We start from the raw sequence: 27,829 nt of genomic DNA, 5'->3' as shown, positions 1-27,829 counted from the left end.
AGTAATAATTCAAAGCCAATGTCATCACATTTGTGAAATGTTAGATAACTTGCAGAATGCTTGAGGTCCACACTTTCAGCTAGGGATGCTGCTTAGCAAGTACAGCGGTGCTGAGCAGAACAAGAATTATTTGCCATTGGAATGTGCTGCCCAGGGAGATGGTGGAGTCACTGTCCCTGGACATGTTCAAAAAAGGATTGGACGTGGCACTTGAAGCCATGGTTTGGTTGTCATGAGGTGTTGGGTGATAGGTTGGGCTTGATGATTTCTGGGGTCTTTTCCAACCTTGTTGATTCTGTGATAAGAGGACACAGTCTCAACCTGTGCCAGAGGAAGGTTCTTCACAGAAAGAGTAATTGGCCATTGGAACGTGCTGCCCAGGGAGGTGGTGGAGTCACCATCCCTGGAGATGTTTAAAGAAGGATTGGATGTGGCACTTGGAGCCATGATTTAATTGTCATGAGGTGTTAGGTATTAGGTGATAGGTTGCACTTGATGATCTCTCAGGTCTTTTCCAACCTGGTTGATTCTGTGATTCTGTGATTCTATGACTACATTCAGCCTGTGTAAAACCTCCAATAAGTATGACTCTGGGTATCAAAGGCAAGGAAATTGTACCCAAGGCATTAAGTGGGTGCCAGCATCTTGCTTCCTGGAGAAGTGCAGATGGAAAAGAATGTCCTACATTAGATTTGGTTTGGATTTTTCGTTAATTAATTAATTTTATCAGGAACAATGTAGGATGCGGTCTTTTTGGTGTGACCCTTTAGTACAAAAGCTTGTAGAATCAGTTTCTCATAACTTTGTGGTATGCTGCCCACCAGCAGCGTAGACCTGAATTCAGTAACTGGAGCTTTTGTGCAAGTGTTTTGTGTGCAACTTCTCTAGCTCTCCAGCATTCTGCCTATTGTTAGTTTAGCACTTTCAAGACTGGTAGGTAAATTTGTAATAAAGAGCTTATGGGAGGCAGCATTTTAAGCAGAGGCAGAAGAGCCTGTGGGGTATTACCTTCAGTCATTGTAAAAAGCAGATAAATGATGGGTTTTGCTTACTGTATCTGTAGCTTTCCCATGTGAAAACCAGTGTGAAAATTATGTTTTCAGATGGGTGGTCTTTGTGCGTGGGTTTTGTTATGTGTGTGTGTGTGTGTGTGTTTCCTTTGCCTGTTGAGTTCCCATGTGCATAAAATTTTGGCTTAACATGCAGAATTCTTTGTTCTGCTTGTTCCTTGTCTTTGTCTTTAATCTAGTTTCATGCAACACTGCTTCAGATAATAAGCTTTGGATGAAATAGAATTTTGTGCATAGATTTATGCTGAAAATTTCATTTGTGAACCTTTTGTAAGCTACATCATACTATAAATCTGAAACCACTTGTAAGAAACTTCGGTCTTGTCATGGCTTTTTATGGGGGCTTTTTATTTATTTTTTTTGTTTGTTTGGGGGGGTTTGTTTGTTTGTTTTGTTTTTTAATTAATCTCATAAACTGAGCTACTGAATGGTATTGTAATATCTTTGTAGTCCTGCCAGTACCCAGTCTTTCTGAACAGATGTAGTACCAGATCTCACTTTTGTGCTGTATAAATTAAGCTATTGTTGTGGTGTGCTAGCAGAACTGACTTCCTTTCTCTGCAGCTTATCTGCACTGCTCTTATCACTCACCATGCCACATTTTCCAGGAAAATGGTGTCTATTTAATTCAACAGCGATCAGATTAAGTTCCTTTGTGGTAGATCTACAAAAGAAGAAATAAGTGGATTCTAGTCTTTAATATGTGTGCCTCTTTCTTTTTAATTTCAGGCTAATATTTTTTTCTGCTCAGAGTAGTGCTCATGTTAATAAAGGAATAAATGCTATATAAAAAAAAGATTTTATGTATTCATTTTTAGTTACAGGTAGGCTAAACTGGAAAACATGTGTCTTGAATCTGTGCTTTGTAAAACTGGCAGTGATTTGTCATAGCCAGTGATTTTTATTTTTCTGTCCAGAGAGATGGTGGAGTCTCTGTTTCTGGAGACTTTCAAGGCCCACCTGGACGTGTTCCCACGTGATCTGCTTTAGGTGAACATGCCTTGGCACAGAGGTTGGACTCGATGGTCTTCAGAGATCTCTTCCAACCCATACCATTCTGTGATTCTATGTCAAACTAAATATATCAAAATCTCAAAATATTTTGGATAAACAGGTTTGAATGGTGTTCTGTGCTAGAATGATGTGCTTCACAAGAACTGGAGGTTTTTCAGCTCCATGGACTACCATCCAACGTCTGAGTTGTTTTACTTTGGAGGAAAAGCATGCACTAGCAGTTTGGTTGCTCTTTCCCACCTCAGAAGTGGCTGAGTTAATAAGCTATAGGAAGAGCAGCATCAATTTAACTATCTTTGGCATTTGAAATACATGCTTAGAAAGAATAACTATTTGAATTTTCCCTTGGAATTGTAATGTGACAAAAAACTGTTGTTGACTTCAAAATATCCTGTACTGTTACTATGTTTTTTCTATCAATTCCTTTCTTAATTGATTTCTGTTTCCCCGTGCCTCCCGTGGCAGTCTTTTCCCTGTAAAAGGACCAATCTGCCTAAGGTAGAGAAATTAACTTCCTACATACTGATTGCCCTGACTGCATGTACTTAACTGACAGAGGCTATGCTAATCATTTATCTGTCTTGTTTAGCTTCACTTTTCATAGAATTGTTAGGGTTGGAAGGGACCTCAAGGATCTAATTGCAACCCCTCTGCCATGGGCAGGGGCACCTCACATTAGATCAGGTTGCTCAGAGCCACATCCAGCCTGGCCTTTAAAAACCTCCAGGGGTGAGGCTTCCACTGCCTCCCTGGGCAATCTGTTCCAGCGTCTCACCACCCTCATGGCAAAGAACTTCTTCCTAACATCCAATCTGAATCTACCCATTTCTATTTTTGGTCCATTCCCCCTAGTCCTATAATTACCTGACACCCTAAAAAAGTCCCTCCCCAGCTTTCTTGTCGCCCCTTTCAGATACTGGAAAGCCACAATAAGGTCTCCTTGGAGCCTTCTCTTCTCCATACTGAACATCCCCAACACTCTCAGTCTGTACTCATAGGAGAGGTGCTCTAGCCCTCTGATCATCCTCCTTTCGAGTGATTTCACACCCCACACCCCCCAAAATTATGTTCTTTACTATGAGGGTGGTGGAACAGGTTGCTCAGGAAGGTGCTGGAGATCCCATCCCTGGAGATATTCAAAGCTAGTTTGATGGGGCTCTGAGCAACCTAGTTGGGGATGTCCCTGCTTACTGCAGTAGGGGTTGGAAAGATGGCCTTTAAAGGTCCCTTCCAACCCAAAACATTCTATGAATTCATTTACATTTCTGTACTCATGTCAGCATGATACCTAATTTGTAAACTTAATAAAGGGAATACTTTCTGTTGCTGTACAAAGTTGTTGCTTTGTTTTTAAAAACTTTTCATTTCTACCATTGTTATAATTCTTCTAAACAGATGCTGAATTGTATCAAATCTTCCTATTCTTTTGTGATGCTTAAGAAATAATAACTGTCTTCTTTTTGTTTTATTTTAAATCAGGTTAGAATTTGAGAGACAACAACGAGAGGAGCTTGAAAAGCTAGAAAGCAAAAGGTAACAATATTCTTTGTGGTCTTTACATGTATGTGTGTGTATATATACATGTTGTAGACTCATTCAAGTCATGGAATTGGAGCACCTCCAGGGATGGTGCCTCCACTGCCTCCCTGGTCAGCACATTCCAATGGCCAATTACTCTTTCTGTGAAGAACTTTTTCCTCACCTTGAGCCTAAACCTCCCCTTGAGACTGAGACTGTGTCCTCTTGTTCTGGTGCTGGTTGCCTGGGAGAAGAGACCAACCCCCACCTGGCTACAGCATCCTTTTAGAAAGTTGTAGAGAGCAATAAGGTCTCCCCTGAGCCTCCTCTTCTCCAGGCTAAACAACGCCAGCTCCCTCAACCTCTCCTCATAGGGCTTGTGCTCCAGACCTCTCACGTCATATATTTGGAATGATGCCATTACTCAGCAAGCAGAGGTTCCTGATACAAATAATTTTATTTTGTTTTGTCATATCTGAAGGCTTTGTTAATTTTCCTGAACTGTCCCTTCTTACTGATTAGATACAGATAGGCAAGCTGAATTATTGCTGACTGTGTTCATTAGCAAAGAAAATGTCAAGCATAAAGATATGAGTAGGATAGATTATACAAATGTAATATCTGACTTAATTTTCATGATGTTAATTTAAAAGGTGGCAAATTAGATTATTTCTTTAGATCTTTTTTTTTTATGGTTTAGTTGCCTTTGGATTGAATTTTGATTAGAAAAAGTCATGTTATAAACTCCACACATCTCAAAACTGTAATGCTGGTATGGACATGCCAATCATAGGAACAGTATTTCAAAATCGGTTTGAAGTACAAAAGCAAGCAATGCTGTCAACTGGCAAACTGAGCTGGCTGTTCTGGCTCATCATACCTGCTAAGACTTTAGAAGTAATAGCTCTCACCTTGTTAGATATCACATCATTGATTAGATTCATAAATTAGGAGACACTTTCTGCCATCTTGCTTTTCAGCTGCTTGCTCCGTTTTCAAAGAGCTGCTAATATAATTGGACTAAGTTAAGTACACTCAGAAAGAACCCTGAAACTCTGAAGCATTAAATGATGTTACTCTGAATTACTGATACTTCTCCTCTTTGTTATGTTGATAGGATATGAATTCAGATTGCATTGAAGTTTTGCTTGTGCTTTAATTTGATTTTTCTCATGAAGTCACCAACAGATTTCTGAGTTGTCTCTAAGTGTGTTCAGGTGACTGTGTTATGGGAGTAATGCTGATTTTCAGGTTTCAGTCTGTCCTCATTTGGAATGCACTAGAACCTTTAAGAGAGAGATTGTACAGGAGATAATCACAGTATCACAGTATAACTAAGGTTGGAAGAGACCTCGAGGATCATCGAGTCCAACCTGCCTCCACAGACCTCATGACTAGACCATGGCACCAAGTGCCAAATCCAATCTCCTCTTGAACACCTCCAGGGACAGTGACTCCCATTCCAGTGACGAATGACTTGCTCAGTGAAGAACTTTCTCCTCACCTCGAGTCTAAACCTCCCCTGGCGCAGCTTGAGACTGTGTCCTCTTGTTCTGGTGCTGGTTGCCTGGGAGAAGAGACCAACCCCTTCCTGGGCACAACCACCTTTCAGGTAGTTGTAGAGGGCAATGAGGTCACCCCTGAGCCTCCTCTTCTTCAGGCTAAACAATCCCAGCTCCCTCAGCCTCTCCTCACAGGGCTGTGCTCAAGGCCTCTCCCCAACCTTGTTGCCCTTCTCTGGACACGCTCAAGTGTCTCGATGTCCTTCCTAAACTGAGGAGTCCAGAACTGGACACAGTACTCAAGGTGCGGCCTAACCAATGCTGAGTCCAGGGGCACAATGACCTCCCTGCTCCTGCTGGCCACACTATTCCTAATGCAGGCCAGGATGCCATTGGCCTTGTTGGCCACCTGGGCACACTGCTGGCTCATGTTTAGGCGGCTGTCAATCAGTACCCCCAAAATAATAATAACTTTTTCTCTCAAATATGTCTGTTTCTAATCTTATAATCCTGTTTATCAGTAAGTCAGTTGGGTTCACCTAAAGAGACTTTGTTTTAATTCACCTGGTAGCTTAAATTTTATGAGACCGATTTCTAATTAAGTCCTTACTCAAGTTTTGTCTATGAGAATATATATTTAAAAAAAATACACTCTTCACTGCGTGCGTCCACATCACATCCAGTGATTTTTATCGGCTTTAATAGAGCAAATAGAATGTTAGGGGCTGGAAGGGACCTCAAAAGATCATTTAGTGCAACCCCCCTGCCAGAGCAGGATCACCTGTACCAGATCACACAGGAACATGTCCAGACAGGTATTGAATATCTCCAGAGAGGGAGACTCCACAGCCCCCCTGGGCAGCTTGTTCCAGTGTTTCATCACCCTCATGGTGACAAATATTTTCCTCATATTTCCATGGAACTTCCTATGCCCCAACTTCCACCCATTGCCCCTTGTCCTCTCATTGTGCATCACTGAGAGGAGCCTGACTCCATCCTCTTGACAGTCACCCTTTACATATTTATAAACATTAATGAGGTCACACCTCGGTCTCCTCCAAGCTAAAGAGCCCCAGCTCCCTCAGTCTTTGCTTGTAAGGAAGATATTTCACTCCTTTAATCATTTGTGTAGCTCTTTGCTGGATTCTTTCAAGCCATTCCCTGTCCTAGAACCATGGTGCTGTTTTGGTTGGATCCAACTACCACATTCAGGAAGTATCCACAGTATCCAGATTCACATTCGAGCAACGTTTTACTTCAGGAAGTTACATTCCGCAAGCAGCTCCTGTCTCTGTAATAGACAAGGCCCAATAAAATCTAATTTTCTGCTAACAGAAGTGCTAAATAACATGTCTTCCTGTAAATTCATATATCCACAATGAATCTTTACCATTTCTCTCATGCATTGAGTCTCTTCCAAGCAATTACAAGATATCAATCTGCAGCAAAAGAAAACTATGTAAAAAATACAGTTACGTGGACAGCGAAGTTCTTGTCCAAACCTTTTTAACTTATAAGGAGAATGTGGGGGGGTGGGTTTGGGGGGGGTGAAAAAAAAAAAAAAAAAAGAAAAAAAGAAGTTTTAAATAATGCATGTGAATGTTTTACTGTAGGAAACAAATAGAAGAGATGGAAGAAAAACAAAGATCTGACAAAGCAGAACTTGTAAGAATGCAGCAAGAAGTGGAGTCCCAGCGCAAAGAGACTGAAATAGTGCAGCTGCAGATTCGAAAACAGGAAGAGAGTCTGAAACGGAGGAGTGTTCACATTGAGAGCAGGTTAAAGGATTTGCTGGCTGAGAAAGAAAAGTTTGAAGAGGAGAGATTGCGAGAACAACAGGAGATAGAGCTTCAAAAGAAAAAACAGCAGGAAGAAATTTTTTCCCGAGTCAAAGAGGAGTTGCAGCGACTACAAGAACTTAATCATAATGAAAAAGCAGAGAAAATGCAGATCTTCCGTGAACTAGAGAAACTTAAGAAGGAAAAAGATGAGCATCAAGTTAAGTTGGAATCGGAAAAAAAAAGACTTGAAGAACAGGAAAGGGAGCAGCTGATGCTAGTGGCGCATCTAGAAGAACAGCTTCGAGAGAAGCACGTCATGATAGAACTGCTTAAGAGAGGGGATGTACAAAGAGTTGAGGAAGAGAAAAGAGATCTTGAAGATATTAGAGAATCTTTTCTGAAAGTCAAAGAGGCCCGATCTGAAGGTGATGAAAATGGTGACGAATTAGACAAGGCACAGCATGATTTCATAGAGTTTAAAAGGAAACAACTAGAACAGCTGACTATTTTGGAAAAAGATTTAGTTCAGCAAATGGATCGCCTAGAAAAGGAAATAGCAGATGAAAAGAAAGCTCTGGAACGTTTAAAATTTGTAGATGAAGAACATTTAAATCTGAAGAGAGGGGATGAAAATGTTGTGGATGCAGTACTCAAGGCTGAAGAGGTTGACAGGATAAATCGAGCAGAGTACAGGCTCCAATCTAAAGTACGCCAGCTTGAGTACCTGAAGAATAATCATTTGCCAGCTCTGCTGGAAGAAAAACAAAGAGCTTCTGAAGTCCTTGCTAGGGGCTTATTAGGGTTAGATAATATTCTCTATCAAATAGAGAAAGAAATGGAAGAAAAAGAAGAGCAGCTTGCCCAGTACAGAGCTAGCACAAATCAGCTGCAGCAGCTTCAAGAAACATTTGAGTTCACAGCCAACGTAGCTCGTCAGGAAGAAAAGGTTCGGAAAAAAGAAAAAGAAATCCTTGAATCAAGGGAAAAGCAGCAGAGAGAAGCACTGGAGCAAGCTGTCGTGAAGTTGGAAAGGAGGCACTCTGCTCTGCAACGTCGTTCAACAATAGACTTTGAAATTGAAGAGCAGATACAGAAGCTTGCCACCTTGAACAACAGCTGCAGTGAACAGGCAGGTCTGCAAGCTAGTCTGGAAGCTGAGCAGAAAGCTCTGGAACAAGACCGAGAACGGTAAGTGCTGGGGCAACTTCCATTTGTTAGAAACCTCTCCACAAACAGAAGCACTTTACACCTTAAATGTTGAGATTTGTTCTGTGTCCCAATATTTGACATTCTTTGAGTTTCAAGTAGTTTACCCAGAACTGAAACTCTGTGTTGCTTCTTAAAGAATTCTAGCTCACTCATCAATTATGTTCAGATACCTACCCCACCCTCAGCAGGATAGTATCTTGAATGTGTCCAGAGAAGGGCAACAGTGCTGGTGAGGGGCCTGGAGCACAAACCCTATGGCTGAGGGAGCTGGGGTTGTTTAGCCTGGAGAAGAGGAGTCTCAGGGGAGACCTTATTGCCATCTACAACTACCTGAAGGGTGGTTGTAGCCAGGTGGGGGTTAGTCTCTTCTCCCAGGCAACCAGTGACAAAATAAAAGACCACAGTCTCCGGCTGTGCCGAGGGAGGTTTAGGCTGGATGTTAGGAAGAAATTGTTCACAGAAAGAGTGATTTGCCATTAGAATGGGCTGCCCAGGGAGGTGGTGGAGTCACTGACACTGGAGGTGTTTAAGAAGAGACTGGATGAGGCACTTGGTGCCATGGTTTAGTTGGTTAGATGGTGTTGGGTGATAGGTTGGACTCGATGATCTCAAAGGTCTTTTCCAACCTGGTTATTTCTGTATTCAGTATTGACATCAGCCTACTTAGAAAGTTCAGCCAGCCCCATGTCCTGTACCCACAGCTTGTTTTTTTTTTTCTTCCCCCCTCTTAAAATGTTAATGTATTACATTTTGTTTCTTTATCAGTAACAAGCTAGTTGTTTGTTCAAGATTTGGAGGCTTGGTAGTTACAGCAGCCTGCCAACTGTCTCTCTCAACAGATGATGCACTGAACACTTCTGGTATTCAAAGTAAACAGATGTAGTGTTTAATTTTTGTGTTGTTAGTTTCAGGGATAAATAAACAAGGCCAGCCATATATCCACACAGTTTTGATGGTGTTTTTGAAGCTTATTGGAAAATGTAGAGAGACTTTAATATAGCCCTGTGTGCTGACACAGCCTTTTAGGTACAGAAACAACATCATCACTTAGACTGAACATTACACTACCAAGTAGTATAAGTGAGGGAGCCTCAAAGAAAGGTGATTGAGGTAAGAAAGGATCTTTCTGTGTGGAAGAAGAGGAAGAAATTGTTTGTTTTCTTTTTGGCCTTAAGCAAAATACCACTGGGATTAATGCAGTATGGAAAAAAAATTGCCATTTATAAAAGCGTAGTTTGATTCGCTAATAGTAGAGAACATGAGAGCTTTAAAACCTGTAATGGTTAGTGAAACAGTGAAGAGTTTTTCTTGAAGTGTAGTGTTTGTCATTTGTATTTTTAATATCCCACTAATTCTTTGACTCTTCTTTCATGAGCCCTTCAAAAAGATGCCTGATTAGAAAAACAAACAAAACCACAAAACAACCAAATGAACCTCAAAATCATAAGCTTGCCTCTAGCCAAATTGAAAAAACTTTTCTGTATCCTTTTCCTTTTAGACCATTATGAGAAGATAATAGTTCCTTTTTCTACCCTAAGTAGAGGTCACTTTTTCAACATTTAGAGCTACAGTATGTGAATTTTTTGTTTGGATATTGCTATTATTTTTCATAATTGTCTTGAACATAAAAATCTCATTTTCTACACTAAAGATCTTGTTTGGCTCAAGTCAACTATAAACAAGTGGAGGTTACAAAAAAATAGACAGCTTAGTTAGCCCTCAAGAGATTGCTGGGTTGTGTGATAAGTGAAAAAAATTATCAGCTATGAGACTAAGGTTTGGAGAAGATACCAAGGAAGTGAAAAGGTCTTTTATTTCCTTGGTTGTTTTGTTTGTGTTTTGGGTGGTTTTTTTAATGTTTACTTTAAAGTCCTCTTGCACAAATTAAATAAAACTTTGAAGTCTTCCAGTGAATCACCCAAGGGTCTGAATAATTAAATTTGGAATGCTTTTATGGATGTTCAGGCAGAAGAAAATCTTAAAATACTTGATAGTACATTAAATGCTTCAGGCTGCTTACCACTTTTGTGTTTGAGTTTACACTTCATGGGACACAACCTATGAGTTGAGCATGTTTCTTCTTGCTTATCTAGATACCATTATATGATGATGTGCTCTGGTTCACATCAGTGGTTACTCTCTAAGAATATTTAAATGCAATATTAATTTGAAACGCTCTGTGAGGTCTTCATAACTGGTTAAAATATTTTTTTCCAGTTTGAATAATCCCTGAATCATACCATGGTTTGAGTTGGAAGAGACCTTAAACATCATCTAGTTTCAGCCCTCTGCACCATGGACAGGGACACCTTCTGCTAGCCCAAGTTGCTCAGGGCCCTGCCCAACCTGGCCACAAACACCTGCAGGGAGGGGCATCCACAGCCTCCCTGGGAAACCAGTTCCAGTGTCTTACCAACTTTACTGTAAAGAATTTATTCCTAGTATCCAATCTAAATCTACCCTCCTCAAGCTTATATCCATTCCCCCTCATCCTTTCACTACTTTTTACAGAGTCCCTCCCCAGCTTTCTTGTAGCCCTGCTTCAGGTACTAGAAGGCTGCTGTAAGGTCTCTCTGGAGCCTTCTCTTCTCCAGGCTGAGCAGTGCCAACTTTCACAGCCTGTCACCATAGGGGAGGTGCTCCAGCCCTCTGACTGTCTTTGTGGCCTCCTCTGGACCCACTGCAGCAGTTCAATGTCCTTCTTGTGTTGGGGGCCCCAGAGCTGGAGCTCCAGGTTGGGTCTCACGAGAGCAGAGTGGGAGAATCACCTCACTTGTCCCGCTGGTCACATTTCACTATTGAAGTTAGCTCAAGTTCTTTCACCTACAGGAATGACCCTTAAAATGATAATTAAAAGTTAACTTATACTGGAATAATTCATGCATATTTTTTCTTTACTGGCAGAGGTTTGTGGCAATATAGTGAACATAAAGCAACATTTGAGTCTTGAGTCAGCTGGATGTATTGCTTCCAAGTGGTGAGGTGCAGTTTAGGGTACTTACTGCTGGATGCATCACACATCTGAATAGGTTTATAACTATAGGAAGCAAAATCTTTTGATAATAGAATGTTTACAAATCAAGAGATAAGCTTTCTCCCTTAATATAATTCTGACTTTTTTTTGGTCACTTGATTTTTCTGTAGATGCAAACAGTCTCCTGTATCCATCAGCCATCTCCCATCCGCTTTCCCTCAGGATACAAAACTGTTTTGCTGCTAATCAAAAGAAGCAGATGGCTTCTGGCAGTGCTGCAAAAAATACTCCAAAGATGAAGTAAATGTTCAGCCTGCTTTACCCCAGCCTAAACCTCAGCATTTGGCATCATTTTCTGGTTTAACCTCCGGGTTGGAATAAAGTAATTGTAGCATTGTACTTCAATTTTGATATAGGCAATTGTAGGATAAGTGGTAGTGTTCCAACTTTACATAGTTTCTCCTGCTTTTGGAGTAACTTCTTTAATTTTCAAGTAGCCTCTAGGAAAACCACTATCTCTAGAGACAAAAGTCATAGTGGAAATGGGGAAGATTATTACTGATCTGATTTTGTATTACTAATCTAATTTCAGACACATTACAAGTGAAAGTGTGTTCTGCAGATTACTGTGTCACAGTTTTATTTTACTAAGTGAGAAATACTGTCAGAATTGTTTCTTATATGAACTTACTCAGGCATTTGCCATCAAAAAACATGGTATCCAATTTTGCATAATTATTCTGTTCATAAACCTGCCTAGTATTAAACTTGCTTTTTTAAGGAAAGTGAGGAGGTTTCCATTTCAAAAGGTGATTTATTAGGTGTATATGTAATAAATGCTAGATGCTTTATGTTATGAGTAAATTGTGTGTCTATATATACATACATATATATATACAGACTGAGGGAATAACTGGAAAATAAGATTTATAGGTATAGTATGCAGTTTAAAGATTTTCTTATGGATATTTTTTGCCACATCATTTTTTTAGGTTTTCTTTGTTTGTTTTCTACATGTGTGCATAGTGCTGTATTTTCAGTTCTGATTTTTTTTTCTTCCCATAATTCAGTTACTTGACACTGGAAGCTAATAACTGAGGTCAGTGATAGAGTTCTGCGATGAGGAAAGGTTATTCAAGTGATCCTAACAGATAGCTTCTCTTAGGAATTAATATTTAAGGTATTCAGTTAGATACCTTTTGCACTGGAAATTAATGAAGTTGTTTTATTTAACTTAGTACTGCTGTTGTAAGATGGTTTTGAGCTACCTTTATTCTCCTAGTTAAATATACTTTAAAACATTTATGATTTTTATGTCTTCATAAAAAGGAATACTCACCTTACATAAGTGTATCCCAGTGTAAGTGCAGTACTTTCTGTGAGAATTATGTGAGTCAACTCCAAACCAAAGCAAATTACATATTAAGATCTCTTTATAGCTTGGACCAGGAAATTCAGCAGCTGAAACAAAAAATATGTGAGGGTGATGGTGGCCAGAAAGCAAATCATGGAGCAGTAGAAGAGAGACTCTCCCATACCACTTCCCATACCAGTCCAACAAAGCCACAGCCACCTGGTGCTGCACTGGTTGATGATAGGTAGGTAATCTGCATTTCTGCTATGTTTTGGTAGGAATACAAACAATAGTTTTAGAAAATAAATATTTTGAATGATCAGTATGCCAGGACTGGATTTTAGTTAAATATTGTACTTAAAGACAATGGGGGGGGATCATGTGGCTCAGTTGGTAGTACATAAGCCCTTTATTGGGAAGGTTGTGAGTTCAAGCCTGAAGTGGGCAGGAGTGTTCACACTGGGCAGCAGTGTCCTCCCTTTTCCTGGCAGCAATAACTGCGCACCTGAAGGATGGCCAAGGGCTCAGGTCCAGCCAACATGGATTTAGGAAGGGCAGGTCCTGCCTCTCCAACCTGATCTCCTTCTATGATCAGGTGACCCGTCTGGTGGACGTGGGGAGGCCTGTGGATGTGGTCTACCTGGACTTCAGCAAGGCCTTTGACACCGTCCCCCACAGCAAACTGCTGGCTAAGCTGTCAGCTCGTGGCTTGGACAGCAACACTCTGTGCTGGGTTAGGAACTGGCTGGAGGCTGAGCCCAGAGAGTGGTGGTGAATGGTGCCACAGCCAGCTGGCGGTCAGGCCCCAGTGGCGTCCCCCAGGGATCAGTGCTGGGCCCCATCCTCTTTAACATCTTCATTGATGATCTGGATGAGGGGGTTGAGTCAGGCATCAGCAAGTTTGCAGATGACACCAAGTTAGGAGCAGATGTTGGTCAGTTAGAGGGCAGAAGGGCTCTACAGAGGGACCTCGACCGACTGGACAGATGGGCAGAGTCCAATGGCATGGCATTTAACAAGTCCAAGTGCCGGGTGCTGTACTTTGGCCACGGCAACCCCATGCAGAGCTACAGGCTGGGGTCAGAGTGGCTGGAGAGCTGCCAAACAGAGAGGGACCTGGGGGTGCTGATTGACAGCTGCCTAAACATGAGCCTGCCGTGTGCGCAGGCAGCTAAGAGGGCCAATGGCATCCTGGCCTGTATTAGGAACAGTGTGGCCAGCAGGAGTAGGGAGGTCATTGTGCCCCTGGACTCTGCATTGGTTAGGCCGCACCTTGAGTCCTGTGTCCAGTTCTGGGCCCCTGCTGTATTTGACTTTAAGTAACCAATAGCCTAATCTGGTGCTCCTGTGCAATTTGTTTTAGAATAGAAGGTTAGGAATCTGTAGGGCAAAATGTATTTCAATTGGCTTTGTGTTTACTGTTACTTGTGTACATAGTGCTGCTTTATATATGCTTAAAGCAACACAGTAAATGAAATTGTCTTAAGCCTTTTTTAACAGGACAGGTGCCTGATAGCTCTTAAAATCTTTTGTCTCTGTTATTTTTACACTTTTACACACAATTGTTACTGTCAACTTTTGGAGCATTCCTTCTATTGGAAGACCAAACCCTCGTTAGCCCAAGTTACCCATATTACATGTGATAAAAATGAACCATTAGTAACTAAAGATGTGACCCCAGCCTCCTATTCCTTTATAATTGCTCTTCCCCTCACTGCCACTTGTATGCAGAGCTGCAGTGCCTTTACTGGGGTTCTGTAAATTGTGTAATTGTGATAATAGGCAAAGCTTAACAGTTTCTTAAGTGAACACTTGCTTAAAAGCCCATGTTCCTTAAAGGGGGATAAAACTCATCTAACATGAAGCCCACCAGTTAAGAGTTATACAGTATTTAGTACTCATAAGCATTTCAAAGAGCCCTTTAGCTTGTCTTGATTTGTATCTAAGAATATACTTCTCCCCCCACTTCTATTTTATTCTGTGTATTCTATTTCTTGAAGGATAAATGCCTTTATTGAACAAGAAGTGCAGAGAAGGCTCCAGAATATTCATCACAAAGCTGAGGATAATGATGGTAGCCTGTCTTGGTCTTCAGAAAGTTTAAAGGTGAGCAGAGATGGGCAGAAAACCCTGATGTTCAGTGTACCATGACTAACCACTGATTTGGTTTTGTTGTTCAATAACATTTATCTTTTGCTACATTTGCTAATTTACAGGGGAAAAAAAGAAAGTAGTAAAACAGGGATTTCAGTTTTAGATTTTGATTGTCTTCTTTTTTTCCCCAGTGACTGTTTTATATTTTTTCTTTGCATTTTAATTATCAATAAGAAATTAGTTATTTTTGTCTATTAAAAAGAATGACTCCTCCTATGAATACTTTCAAATGAACTTAAAACCAGAAGACACTTCAAAAAATAATCACATGTACCCTTTTTGTTCTTAGGATAATGAGAGACTTAATAATGGCACTCTTCAACGCAAGCTGAAGTATGAGGTAGGTCATAATTTGTCAAAATGAAATTATGGCATGCCCTGTAATTAAATTTTTTAATGTTTGGCTGCATAATTAAGAGTCTGAATTCACAGCAAGATTAATAGCTAATAGAAGCAGCAATGCATTTTTCCAGTTGGAATTTGAGTGATCTTTCTCAGATTTGGTTTAGCTTTTTTCGCATTTGGAAGGTGTGGTGTTATTTTGGATCTATCTTCCTTGCTTTGTCATTAATCTTAATTTGGAACAGTATCCCTTTCCTGATTTATTTATTTATTTATTAAAATTTTTAATTTAATGAGGAGGTAATGTGTGAATTCAGGATACCACTTCACATTTTTCACTCCCAAAGAACTACTGTGACAGTGACCATAATATCAGCAAGTAGCATGGGAGAACTTGCCTGTGTCATGAAGGATTCATACATGTGTTTTCAAATTGAGGCTTAGACTACTCCCATAATTTTTTACTTGAAATATGGTTAATTACTGATTGTGGTGAGTAAATTCTAAATCCTTTCATGGATTTTAACTGGAGGAGGAGGAGGGCTGCAACACCTCTACTTTGGATTTTCTTTGTTTTACTTTCACTCTGTAATTTTTTTAAGCATGTTGGTACCTTGGATGGTATAGGATTACTATTTTTCTGCATGTGTGGGAATAAAAAACTTAGAAATATCTGCATCACCCTTTGGTTTTCCTGTGGTTTTGAGTGAAGCAAATATAAACCAAGAGAAATGGATACTGTACAAAAATAAAGCATTGGTGGGCTGGGAAGATCAACCATTCCTGAATCAGATCTCAATCACTTCTGTGGGAATTTTGCTCTCTAATTTTGAGAGATTGTGCAATGATTGTACCAATTCTGAATGATTTTACAAACCTAATCAAAATCAATCTTTAGTTTAAGAAATGTTCAGAGCAGAAGGTGTTACAGGCATTTCTATTTTCTTCTTTTGGAATTTTTAACAGAAAAGTCAACAGTGGCAGCCACATTATGGCTTTCCATTTATGTCTAAAGATGACAATTGTGCCTCTAATTTGTGTGGAGAAAACTCTGGAGTAAGAGACCCTAGAATACAGAAGGAATATACGGAGATGTGGGATTTATTTTCCAGTTCTGGAAGAATCTCCTCCTCTTTTACATCAGAGAAAACATTTGAGAATGAAAGGAATTCAGAACAGGAGGGCTTTGCTCATTGTTGTGACATTGAAAGTTGTTTAATGCTCTCTAAAAATACTAATACTTTAAAAAGTAAGAATATTCCTCATCAGAATGTTTTCTCTACTTCTTTACAAAGTCATGACTTAAATAATGTGCCTTATTCGTTCTGCAAGGTTAAAAATTTCAATCATTTTGATGATAAAATAATTACTTCTCTGGATTGTGACAGCTTAAGAACTGAATCTGATTGTTCCCACTTGAAACAGCTGTCTCCTGCAGGATCCTTAATGGGTGTTAATGAGCAAGCTGGCTTTAACAGCATATCGTGCCTTCCCTTTTCTCAGTCTCATGCATATTCTGAAATAATGACTTGCAAAGAAAGCAGCCCCTGTAAGACAGTGTACCCAGCAACTGAAGACCACTCTAGTAATTCTCAGCTTCCAATGCAAAAAGCCTCAGATTTTATTTCTTTTAAGTCAATAGCTTCTCGTTTTGCTGTGAGCCCGGAGCACACCTCTGGTTTGGGGTATCTTTGCAGCAAGCTTTCCTGCCTTTACAAAGATACCAGTAATCAGCTGCTCAACAATACAATTGTTTCTAAACAAATCAAGGAGTTGGGAAGTTTGTGTGAGAGAAACGAGAAGTACGTACAAGCGGTGTCATTAATCAAAAACCTGCCACTCATAAGAAACTTGCAGGTAAATGTATTCTTCAAGTCTGATACAAATCAAGATGCATCCCACTCTACCAATGATGCCAAAGCTCTCTCTGAAAATGTTGTTCAGCCTGATTCCCCTGTGCAAGAGACCATCGCGATGTGTGTGAATGCAGGAGTCTCCAATACCTGTGCAAGAAAGCCCTCTGAAGGAGCTGCACATTGTTGTAACAATGAAGAGCTGGAAAACAGCCTTGTGTTGAGACAGAAATTTGTGAATTTTCCTGATGTCTTTTTGAATCTTCAGGTCTGTTCTCTGGAAAAAGTCCTTGAGTATTTGACCTGTCTCTTACCTCAGATTTCTATTAGAATGGAGGAGTTGAAAGGTGTATATTGGCTTGCTGTTGGCAGTAGTAAAAAACCTGATGCAGAACCTGCTTGCTTGCTTTTGTTCAGCTCTGTGCTGTATGTCGTCGTTTCATCAGTTGAACAAGACGTCTGCCAGAGTGCCTTGACAATGTTTCGTGAGGTTCCCATCACCAATATAAAAGAGATTCAAGTTGGCTTTGCTGGACAGAGTACTAGTCTTCTGTGTTCTGCTGAAGATGGTTGGCTCACAATATTTACTTATAGCAAGCACTTCACTCAAAGAATTTGCCATGACATAATGAGCCTTTTGATTTCTAGAACAGATGATGCTGTTTATTTCAATCACCAGCTCTTGAAAGATGATTTGATGCAGATTTCACTTGACTGGACATCAGAAGTCAATGACATAGTTTTTTCAAATGGAGTACGATTGTTCTGTAAATTTAGAACTGAATTAGCTGATCTGGTTTACTTACTCCATGAAAATATGGGAAGTATTAAACCATCATTAGGTGACATTCAAGTGCTGCTATATACCTCAGTGAAGGTAACCTATGCTAAGGAAACTGTGTATAGATCTTTAGTTCTTACGACTACTCACATAGGTCTCTTAAGGGAGAATAATGTTTTTTACCTGGCAGCTAACTTTCTGGATGCTTCATGCCAACAATTTGACAGCATTCAGCTGCACAGTTTAAATGATATCCGATGTGCAGTTTTGCCAGACAAAGAGAATCCCACAAAAATTGAGCTTGTGTTTTCCAGAAGGAGGAATGTTGGATCTGATTCAGGAATTGGTTTTTCTAAATACTGTGAAAAAGAAAGAAATCCTCAGCTGACAGTCATCCCATCAAGTCTTCAAAGCAGTTTGCATATCCCTTCAGAAATCTGGATATTAACATTCAGTTCAAGTCAAGAAGCTATTTGGCTAATTGTGCATCTGACTAGGTGTTGAAATCCAAATATGTTTAGATATGTTCAAAACAAAAGGCTAATTAATATTGATAATATTTCCTTCTTTTTGGTTTTTAATCAATAAGCAAAAGAGTCCTCTGAGCCTGTAAGGACATCCCATAGGGTGTATACACACATCATAGCAAAAATCAGTGTTACTGGAGTGCTTGTTTTTTTGTGGGTCTCCAATATATTGTACATAACATTTCCTTGGGAAAGGGAGGAAATTAAATGGTTCTCTCTGGTGTGGTAGGTGGATCAAAACTGTAATTACAGCTGTGTCTTCCGATCTCCATTTTGGCTGTGCTTTTTGGCTCCCTTAATTTACTGTCTGTCTCCACTAATGTCCTCTCCATTCCTTCTTAATTACCTTTTTCCTAATCTTTCTGCATGTCTTTGTTTTTCATGCATCTCATTTGATTTCAATATTTAAAACATCTGCAGCACTTTTTTTTTTGTAATCTTACAGTCACCATATGGGCTCAATACTAAGGATGTTTATAGCTTTTATACTTACGGTTTTGGGAATAGCATTGATAATTATCTTTGTATTCAAGGATTATTGCACTCTTGCATTAAAGTTTGCCACAAACACAAAAGGAGTTGCTTGGCTTATTCTGGGTGCATTGTCTGTGTTACCATAAACTGATGGATTTGCCATATCTCTTTTGTCCTGGGTTTGCCCTCTTTGCCCAGGCATAAGGGAGTGTAGGCTGCGCAGAAGCAGTGAAACAGAGCAAGAAAAATGCAGAGAATATCCAATACTCTCTGTAGAGTTCCCTTTCCCTCCCTTTTCTAGCAGGAAAGCAGTGCATGACTTTAAGTAATTCCTACTTATTTTGCCCAAACAGTTCACTCATACTCCTCCACAACAGAGAAAGTCATTGTCATGGGTTGAATTTAAATTTGCTGCCGTTATTCAAAATCATCCTGCCTCATGCCAGCTTCAAAATGGAAGTGCTGGCAGGAGCAGAGTATTATGGGGCTTGAAGTTCAGCATGTAGCTTTCTGTTCCAATTGCTGCTTTTGGGTTCTGAGATGTGGCTGTTGGTAGCTCACTGGGTTTGCTTTTCTGTTGTTTGTTTTTGTTCCCCCTCCCCTGCCTTTCACTGCTCTTGTTCTGCAAGTAGACTAAGCTATATTCTATGTTAAACTCTTACCTCACTCTCATAATCTCAACCCAAAGTTTTTGTGTGTTCCTTTTTCCTCAGTGATGGGGGGAAGCAGGCAGGTTAAGCCAGTTAATGTGTGTTAACCTGTTATATTCCTTTCATGAGAGTGTTTAAGGGAAGTGTGATTTGGAAAGGAACCTGGTTTTAAAGGGTGTGAACAGATGTTTGTTGTCCTTTAAATAGCATTTTGACCTTTTTGTCTTGCCACTATACCTGTAGTAGGACAAACATTTTGGGCTTTTTCATCTGCAGACATGTCTTGTGCTGTAAAATGATAGTTAGCAACTGGGGATGTTGCCTGACAGACTAAGTTTAGAGTTGTCTTCATGTAATGTGCCTGGCCTGACTTACTTTTTTTTTAATGCTTGCTTACTAATGAGCTTGCTGATGCTGTGAGATTGCATCTCCTACAGTCTCTTTCCATTCTAAGAAATAATGGAGCTATTGGATTTCACTAAAAGATTTCTCTTAGTCAAGGCTTGCCTTTAGCTTAGTACAAGATTATTCTTTACCTGTTTCCCTGTCAGATGTTGAAATAATAAGCAAGCTGTTGGTTCCCATCTTTTGTTTCTTCCGTTCTAAAGGGAGCTGAATACCTTTTGAATCCTGTTGCTTGAATGTGCCATCTGCGTTATTTGAGGAAGATAGTCCTTGGCAGATAAAACAGTGGTATCTGATCTGAAATTCTAAATTCTCTAAGCATATTGCCAGGGGAGGTGCAATCTTCTACTAGACAGAGTTAGACTTCAGTCTCTCTACTAGTATAAGAACATTTCCGATTTGTTCGTGCCATATGTTAAGACAGGATAACATAACTCACGTGGGATTTAAAAGAAATAACTTGCATTTGGATGGGGAACTTTTGTCTGGAAGGATGAACACTGTGTTTAGATATGGTTTTTTTAATCATAAAATTTTCTACTGTCTTAAGGAAGTCCAAAGATGAGCAAAATGTGTCACTTCTTTTAGGTATTGTTGTTTGGGGTTCGGTTTGGTTTGTTGTTTTGATCTGGTTGGCTGGTTGGTTTTTCTTTTGCTTTGTTGTTGCTTCTTTTAAAAAAAAAGTAGTATATACAAATAACTAACAGAACTTGGAGGTAACAGAGCAGTTTGGGGCTGGAGCATAACCTTGTGTCAGTCCAGTTCAAGAGTGGTTCCCTCACTAACATCATCCAGAAGTTAACACTGAGTGACACAGTCTAGAAGGATTGTCTTTTTCCAAGGAGTCACATGGCAAAGCTAAGGGACGATGGGTCCATGTTATTCCTGGGGAGATTCTGATTGGACTCCAGAAGAATGTTTTTCATCATGAGAATAGTTAAACATTGGAATTACCTCCCAGGGGAAGTAGTGGATTTCCCAACACTGGACAGTTTTAAGACTCAGCTTGACAGGATGCTGGGCCATCTCATTTAACAATTGGGCCAGATGATCCTTGGGGTCCCTTCCAGCCTGGCATTCTGTGATTGTTTGTCTTATTCAAGGCTTTTAAAGGACAGCAATTTCTGCAGCTGCTTCCTTTGCAGATTATACCCCAAAGTTAAACATTTCTACTCTATTGCTGATAACATGGGGTGCTTCTTTTGTCTTTGTTTTCAAATCTAACTCAATAAATGTTTGGCATTTTAATATAAAATTACTTCACAGCAATATCTCCTATTCTATTGTAAATTGAACACAGCATAATGATGGATGTTTATGAATATGAAAGCATTATTTAATGTCTTAGGGTGCATTTTTCACATTATTTTCCTCTCTGACTATTAGGTGTTTGTAATAGTTCTCTGAAAATGATTGCCAATAAATTACATGGTTGACAGAGGTGGCTGTAAGAGTGACTCTATGGTTTTATTGTTCTTTTAAAGCAGATGATATTGTTGTCAAGGTAGTGAACTCCTCTTTCCCCCAAGGAAATAATTGCTTGTGTTTCTATGCTCCAGAAATGAGTTTAGTGACGAGGGTCACTAAAAGTATTTTTCAGTTCCAATGCAAACGTATTTCTGTTTTCACCTAAGAAAGAAGTTGTGGAAAACACATAGATCAAGACAGTTAATTGAAACTGTTATTTCAGTTAAATGAAAGTAAATACACTTGCTTTGCCTTTTCTCTACTCTTAATGTTAACATTGACAGAAATGCTGTTTCTGTTTGTAATTGACCATTAATGAAATAAGAGCCTTCTCAATAGCCAGGTGAGGGTGCCATAAAGCTGTCTGTAACAGACAGCATTCAGAGAGGCATTTATGAGTGAGTTTCAAACTTTCCTCCAGCTCCTACACAGTATCACTTGTACTGGAAGTCACCAAGAGTTGCTACAGAGAGACCAAGTGTCAATGAGCTGAAACAAACCACCTTCATGTGTGGAGGATAGTGTTGGTCAAGACTGAAGAAATCTGACCAAGCAACAGGTCTTGTGGTAGCTCCTAAGAGATTGTAAATGAATGCTGAGAACAGAGTTACTATAGGAGTGATGGATAGCATCACTAAATGCAAGCATATAGCATGCCCTTAATTGTCAAGTGATATTTTTGCAACCATTTTTGTTATTGTGAAATTACATTTGTCACAGTGCTGTGTTTTTTCTCAGCACAAGTTCATTGAGCTTTTCGGATCAAATGCATTCAACTGAGAAAGTGAAGGGCTTCCTTAAAAAGGCAGTTTCTGTACTTTTTCACTGTAAATGCTTGTGCTATTTTTGGACACAGTTTCTGCAAAGCATTAATATTTTCAGTTGCAAAAATATGGTTTTTTACATAACTTCAGAGCTGCAGGTTTCTTCTGGCTCTTAGTCAGAGGAATGTGCTGCTGTTACAAATAACTTTTCAAAGCATTTTGTCCATACCATGCAAAGTTATCTTAGTTGAATTTTCTGTTAATTAGATATTATTTAAAGAAAATACTAGGGAACTGTTCTGACAGCCAATTGCTATATTAGCAATACCTTATTTAATAATAAAAGAGTTTGGATTTTTAACATCCAAGAGCTTTCTGAATTGGCTTGAGCCACTGCAGCTTTTCCTGATCTTGTAAACAGGTTTGTTTCATAAAGACATACAAAATATATGGCTGACTGTAAGGGCTTGATTATTTATTTGGGGATATAAAATTGAGTTAATAAGAAGTTTTCTGCTTTCCCTCATTTTTGAGATCTAAGCTGAAAATGCCTTCTCAAAGAGCACTGTTCTTGAAGACACTACACCTGAAATATTTTGTGCCCAACCAAATGCTGGGGTTTGAATATAAAAGGAGAGCCACTTTTTTTTCAAACAATTCCTTCATTTTTTACATAATTTATGCCTTTTCTATGCTCTCTTTCCCTACTCTTCTGGCCAAGAACATTTTCTCATTTTTAGTGAAGTTATTTTCTTTCTTTCCTTATGTAGTGATTTTGGTTTTCCTTTGTTCTCCCTATTGGGTATGCACATGAAAGCGGATGGTCTGTCGTTCACTGGGAGCAAATCCAGATGACTTAAAGGACCCCATTAAAATTAGTATTCCACGCTATGTCCTGTGTGGGCAGGGAAAGGATGAACACTATGAGTTTGAAATAAAGGTAAGTGCTCTGCAGTTCTTTTCCTTCACGATTGAAGTCTCTATACGCACATTGCTTGCATTTTACAACACAGCATCATAGTACCAATAACAATCATAGTCATTAAGGTTGGAATAGGCCTTCAAGATCATAGGGTCCAACCATAACCCAACTACCATGACTATATCCTGAAGTGCCACATCTACACACTTCAACACCTCCAGGGATGGTGACACCTCCCTGGGCAGTCTATTCCAACAGCTGACCACTCTTTCAGTAAAGAATTTTTCCCTTATATCCAATCTAAACGAAACGCTTTTGTTTAAAACCGGATAGTTCCTGTTTTGCTCTGTCCAACCATCAGTGTTCTCTGTGGCAGCATAACAGTGAAGGTGGAAATGGCAGCTGGAAATCCACTGCAGATTTTCACTTTACTAACCCCAACGAAAAGTAGTTTTTGTTCCTCTAACTCCAATTTTTGGCTGTCTTTGCATTGTCTATGTGGTCTCAGTACTGTTAAATAAGAGACAGGTATTTTCAAAGTGGGTGTATTGTATAAAATGGGATGGGTGGTCAGGCTCTTGGGGTGAGCAGTTACAGATCCAGTGTCACACAGTTAAGCTGAAAGTGGTGCAGAAATGAGGATTAAATGCATATTGGTTGTAGGAAAGCCTTCTTTTGAGGTGCAAGTGTCAGGTATAGAAAATTATTAGACTTGAAATGCCTATTGTAGTGAAAGTGTAATTAAATATTTTGTGTCCTTTCAGACCCTCTTTGTTGTTCTGATCCTTCCCACCCTGCATTTCCAAGGTCTTGCTTCTCCAAACTGCTCCCTGCTTCCACTTCATTCTACTGGCTTCCTCATCTGATCTTCTGTGCAGAAATGCTGGGAAAATTGCATATTCATTGTGTTTCCTCTGGTACTAAGCCAGTGTTTTTTCAAAGCACGATGTGATGCCTAATTGGAAATGTGCTCTCAGTGCTTGTGGACATGTGGAATAACTGATGCACATGGCATCAGAGACGGAATTGGCAGCCTACTTCACTGAATGTACTGCCAGATGCTTTGTTAGCTGGTGTAAGTTGAAGTAGGGACCTGCCCTCATGGCATGCAGAACAGCTTTTGAACTATGCTATCAGTCCCTTTTACAAAGGCTCTTATTAAGGTGGGCAATCTTAGCTCTGCTTGAGCTAATTAAATTTTCATCTCAAAACATATTGCACCTTTTGTGGATGAAATACTTCATTTTGCCTTTTGAACTTTGAATTTGCTGGGGCCAGTGAAAGCCCAGAGCCACAGGGATGATGAGATTAAGCACATACAAACCTTCCCCAGGGACTGTTCTGGCCACCAACTCTTTTAGCATTGAAGATTTACTAAACTTGGGTAAGGGTTAGTGAACATAAATACAATTAAAAGGTTTTTTCTCTTTTATAGTAAGTTGATAGATTTCTTTTCCCTTCATCCCTGAGGCCCATGTAAGCAGCTTAAGATGAAAGGACAGTTAAAGACATGAACTTACCTGGAAAGAAATGTAATAGAAGAAAATGTTTGAAAAGGGTGGGGTTCATAACCAGGTAGGAATTAGGGGATATACAAAGGAGAGACACAAATGCGTATGAAATCAGGCTCCAGCAATTCTGGTGCCTGTATTTTGTTTCTGTGAGAAGCACAACCTCAGGAATGGCATGGAATGAGCAGATGCTGTGGCTAAGAGATGTGTATATTGTGTGGCTATTATCTTCTGTCACGCTTGCCAGTAGCATCTTTTTCTCTCTCCTGTGCCATTTCTAGGCTGTCTCTAAAAGAGTCTGCTGCTTAAATAGCTGCTTTGATAAAGTTCAAAGCAAAGAAATGGGTGACATAAAGGATAGGGAATAAGCTATTACTTTAATAATTGTATCCCGTTGCTGTCAACTTCCTTGGAGCACTAAATATTTTTCTGCAAGCTCCTGTGTACTTCATTTTGGCTGTCTGAGAGATATGTGGCACAGTCCTTGCTCTACACAACTCGATCAACTGTTTATGCTTTTTCCTTTGCCTGCAGGTCTCTGTAGCTCACAGTGGGCTGCTTTTGCTGTGGTCAGGACTTGGCTCCAAGCTACAATCCACAGACCTTCTACAAACTTTTCTATTTTAAGTCTTTTCCCTGTAGAGCTCCCAGCTCTACTTTGAAATGTATTAATCTTCAGATGTGGCTACAGTTATTCTGTGGGAAATCAGGATACATGGAATATGCTTCCCCCTCCTTAAAAACTTTGGGTTTTGTTGTTTTTTTTCCATAAAATCAGGAAAGAGAGAACAGGTACTTGTTTTTTTCATCTCTTCCTGATGGGTCAGGATACAATATCAGTTGCTGAAATAATTTCCAGCTTCAGAATGTTTGTCAGTCTTGGGGAAGAGCTGAGGTGGTATAAATCTCATTTGCTTTGCCAGCTCCCAAGCAAGCTTGCTTCACAAAGGTTCCTCTTCCTCTTGGGAAAATGTGTAGTGGGCCTATTTGCATGTAATGGCACTTTGAATTCTGAGAATGGGACATGGGATGACTGACTTGAGTTGAGAACCTTTGAATCCTAGGTGTCTCAGATGTATTTTCTTCAGCAGATGTTTCTAGTCACTGTGTTTGTACTTAAATCCTGGCATATTTGAATCACAGAATTGTTTTGGTCAGAAAAGACCTTTAAGATCATCGAGTCCAACCATTTTCTCTTTCTCTCTTAAGTCTGGTGCTAAACCATGCTCCTCAGCACCACATCTCTGACTCTTTAAAACACCTCCAGGGATGGGAATTCAGCCATTTCCCTAGAGAGCCTGTTCCAGTCTTTGAGAACCCTTTCAGTGGAAAAGTTCTCTCTGATACCCAATCTAAACATTCCCTGGAGTAACTTGAGGCAATTCATCTCATCGTATCAGTTGTGACTTGTGAGAAGACACTAATACCCACCTCACTACAACCTACTTTCAGGTTTTGCTGTATAGAGGAAGAAACATAACAAATTTCTCTTAATAAGCAAATATATATTTTTGGTTTGGTTTTTTTTGTTACATGCAGTAGTAAAGATATGTTCTTTATATGCCAAAAGAAAGTAAGTTGATTCCACTTTTCTTGGTAGCAACACAATCAGTTCATAAGTCTTTCAACTTTAGCATAACATCCAAAAAAACTACTCCAAGTTGTCTTGTCCATTTAGGCATATGTAATATTCAGGAAAGGGCCAGCAAGATATTCTGTCCACTCAGCTGTTTCTACTGGCTACAGATCCTACTTGAAGATGTTGAGTCCCACAAGAACCAATTGGACAGAATTCCAAATAAAAACAAACCCATCCTTTATTAGAGTTAGAAGAGTGCCTTCTCCTCTTGCAGCAGGAGCTAACATGGAGCCGTTTGTGCTGGCCTGCTTTGAAGTACTCAGTATGAATAGATATGTCTCAAAAAAACCCTTCCATTTAAGCAGTAGTTGTATATGTGTGGTGGTTTGGCTCTGGCCTGGAGGCCAGATACCCACCAAGCCGCTCTATCACTCCCGCTCTTAAGTGAAGAGGGGAAGAAGGGAAAGAAAATATAACAGAAGCCAGGGATAAGATAGGAGCAATTTAATAACACTAATAAGCAAACAGCAATAAACCACGCAGAAGCAAAGAAAGCAGAGAGAGAGAGATGTTAGTCTCTACTTCCCATCGGCAGGACGGTGGTCAGTCTCAGGAAGCAGGGCTCTCTAAGCTTGGTAGTTCCTCAGGAGGATAAACGCCATAGACGAATCCCCACACTTCCTTCTTTCACTTCCTACTTATACCTGAGCTGACGTCATATGGTATGGAATACCTCTTTGGCCAGTCTGAGTCAGCTGGCTCAGCTGTGTCCCCTCCCAAGATTTTGCCCACCCCTCAATGTACTCCTGGGGCAGGGAAATGTTGAAAGGACACAGCTTGAATACTGGATTTAGCTGTAGCCAAAACACTGCTGTGTTATCAACTACTGCTGCAAAAAAACCACAGCACTAGAATGATACTGTGAGGAGAATTAACTCCAGCTCAGTTCAACCCAATACAATATGTTATCTTTAAAGATGACACAATGAAATAGTGCTAATTTAATCAGGTCTAAACATATTTGTGTTAAAGCTGAATTAGAGTACCAGAAAAATTATCTTGTATGTTCCCCTTCTTTTCACGTCACATGCAAGACATTCAGACAGGGATGTGCTAGAAACAGTGGGTGGGAAGAGCTTTTGTATGGACAAGATCATTGGTATCTGTTGTAGACAATCAACATGGATGGCAGCAGGAGCAGCAAGGGGGACAGGGAAGGGACAACTCCAGTACATAAGGTGTCCTGAGAGCAGGTGATGGAAGCAAAGCCTGGAATCAAGCACAGCCCTGCAGGGGATCCTTTGTCAAGAGGGAATGATGTAGATAAGCCTTTTCATTCAGCCTTCCCTCACTGTTATGACTACTCTCATTTTATTTATCCTGTTTGATAGACTTTCAAAACTGCCTTTTTCTTGTGTTTCAAAGTTTTTCATTCATCTCTGATGAGTTCTCTATAGAAAAAGATCCAGGCAAATGTACTCCCCAAAGCACTACTTTTTTCTAGGTCCTGTCACACTTCTGTTCAGACAGATGATGTGGTGGTCTGCTCAAAATGTCTATGCTTCTAATCTAAGTTTCTTTCTGAACTCGGTGAACTGTTGCAGAATTGGAGTAAAGCTGAAGCAGTACTCACTGAATTAGTTCTTAAAGAAAATGATGCATGCCCTGCGTCTACCTATATTGGCAGAGAGCAAAAGCCCAATCTTTCATCATCTCTATGAGATTAATACCCTCAATAACAAATTAAAAAAAAAAGTTACAATAAATTTTTAGGCAACTTTTAATTCTTCAGATACTATATTCATTCAGTGTGAGGAACCATTTCAACAAGTTCTGCTTAGAGAAATATGAATTATCACAATGACTGTAGCCAGTTTAAGCAGCCCAGATAAGTATGGTGGGCATTTTCTATTATTCTAACTGCTATTCAATTATTTCTAATTGCTTCAGAACCAGATGGAATATTGCTTTCCATTTC

General features: G+C 39.8%; 1 protein-coding gene across 5 annotated transcripts in view; it reads left to right on the top strand.

Annotated features, from left to right (window-relative positions):
* Window positions 1-27,829, top strand: part of KIF16B (kinesin family member 16B) — a 173,415-nt gene that overhangs the window by 85,538 nt on the left and 60,048 nt on the right. For 2 of the 5 annotated variants that reach the window (XM_054180109.1, XM_054180108.1), the window contains exons 15-21: window positions 2,550-2,582; window positions 3,564-3,617; window positions 6,718-8,073; window positions 12,508-12,666; window positions 14,423-14,528; window positions 14,866-14,916; window positions 22,657-22,779. In XM_054180109.1, coding sequence (XP_054036084.1) covers window positions 2,550-2,582; window positions 3,564-3,617; window positions 6,718-8,073; window positions 12,508-12,666; window positions 14,423-14,528; window positions 14,866-14,916; window positions 22,657-22,779 — 1,882 coding nt within the window. Of the gene's footprint in view, window positions 1-2,549; window positions 2,583-3,563; window positions 3,618-6,717; window positions 8,074-12,507; window positions 12,667-14,422; window positions 14,529-14,865; window positions 14,917-15,884; window positions 18,180-22,609; window positions 22,780-27,829 lie in introns of those variants that run through there. The other 3 variants (XM_054180110.1, XM_054180107.1, XM_054180111.1) reach the window with 3 other exon arrangements.

The sequence above is a fragment of the Dryobates pubescens genome, chromosome 3, assembly GCF_014839835.1.
Source record: "Dryobates pubescens isolate bDryPub1 chromosome 3, bDryPub1.pri, whole genome shotgun sequence".
NCBI classification, from domain to species: Eukaryota; Metazoa; Chordata; class Aves; order Piciformes; family Picidae; genus Dryobates; species Dryobates pubescens.
Note: the sequence above shows the minus strand (reverse complement) of the source record. Positions and strands in the feature narration are given on the sequence as shown.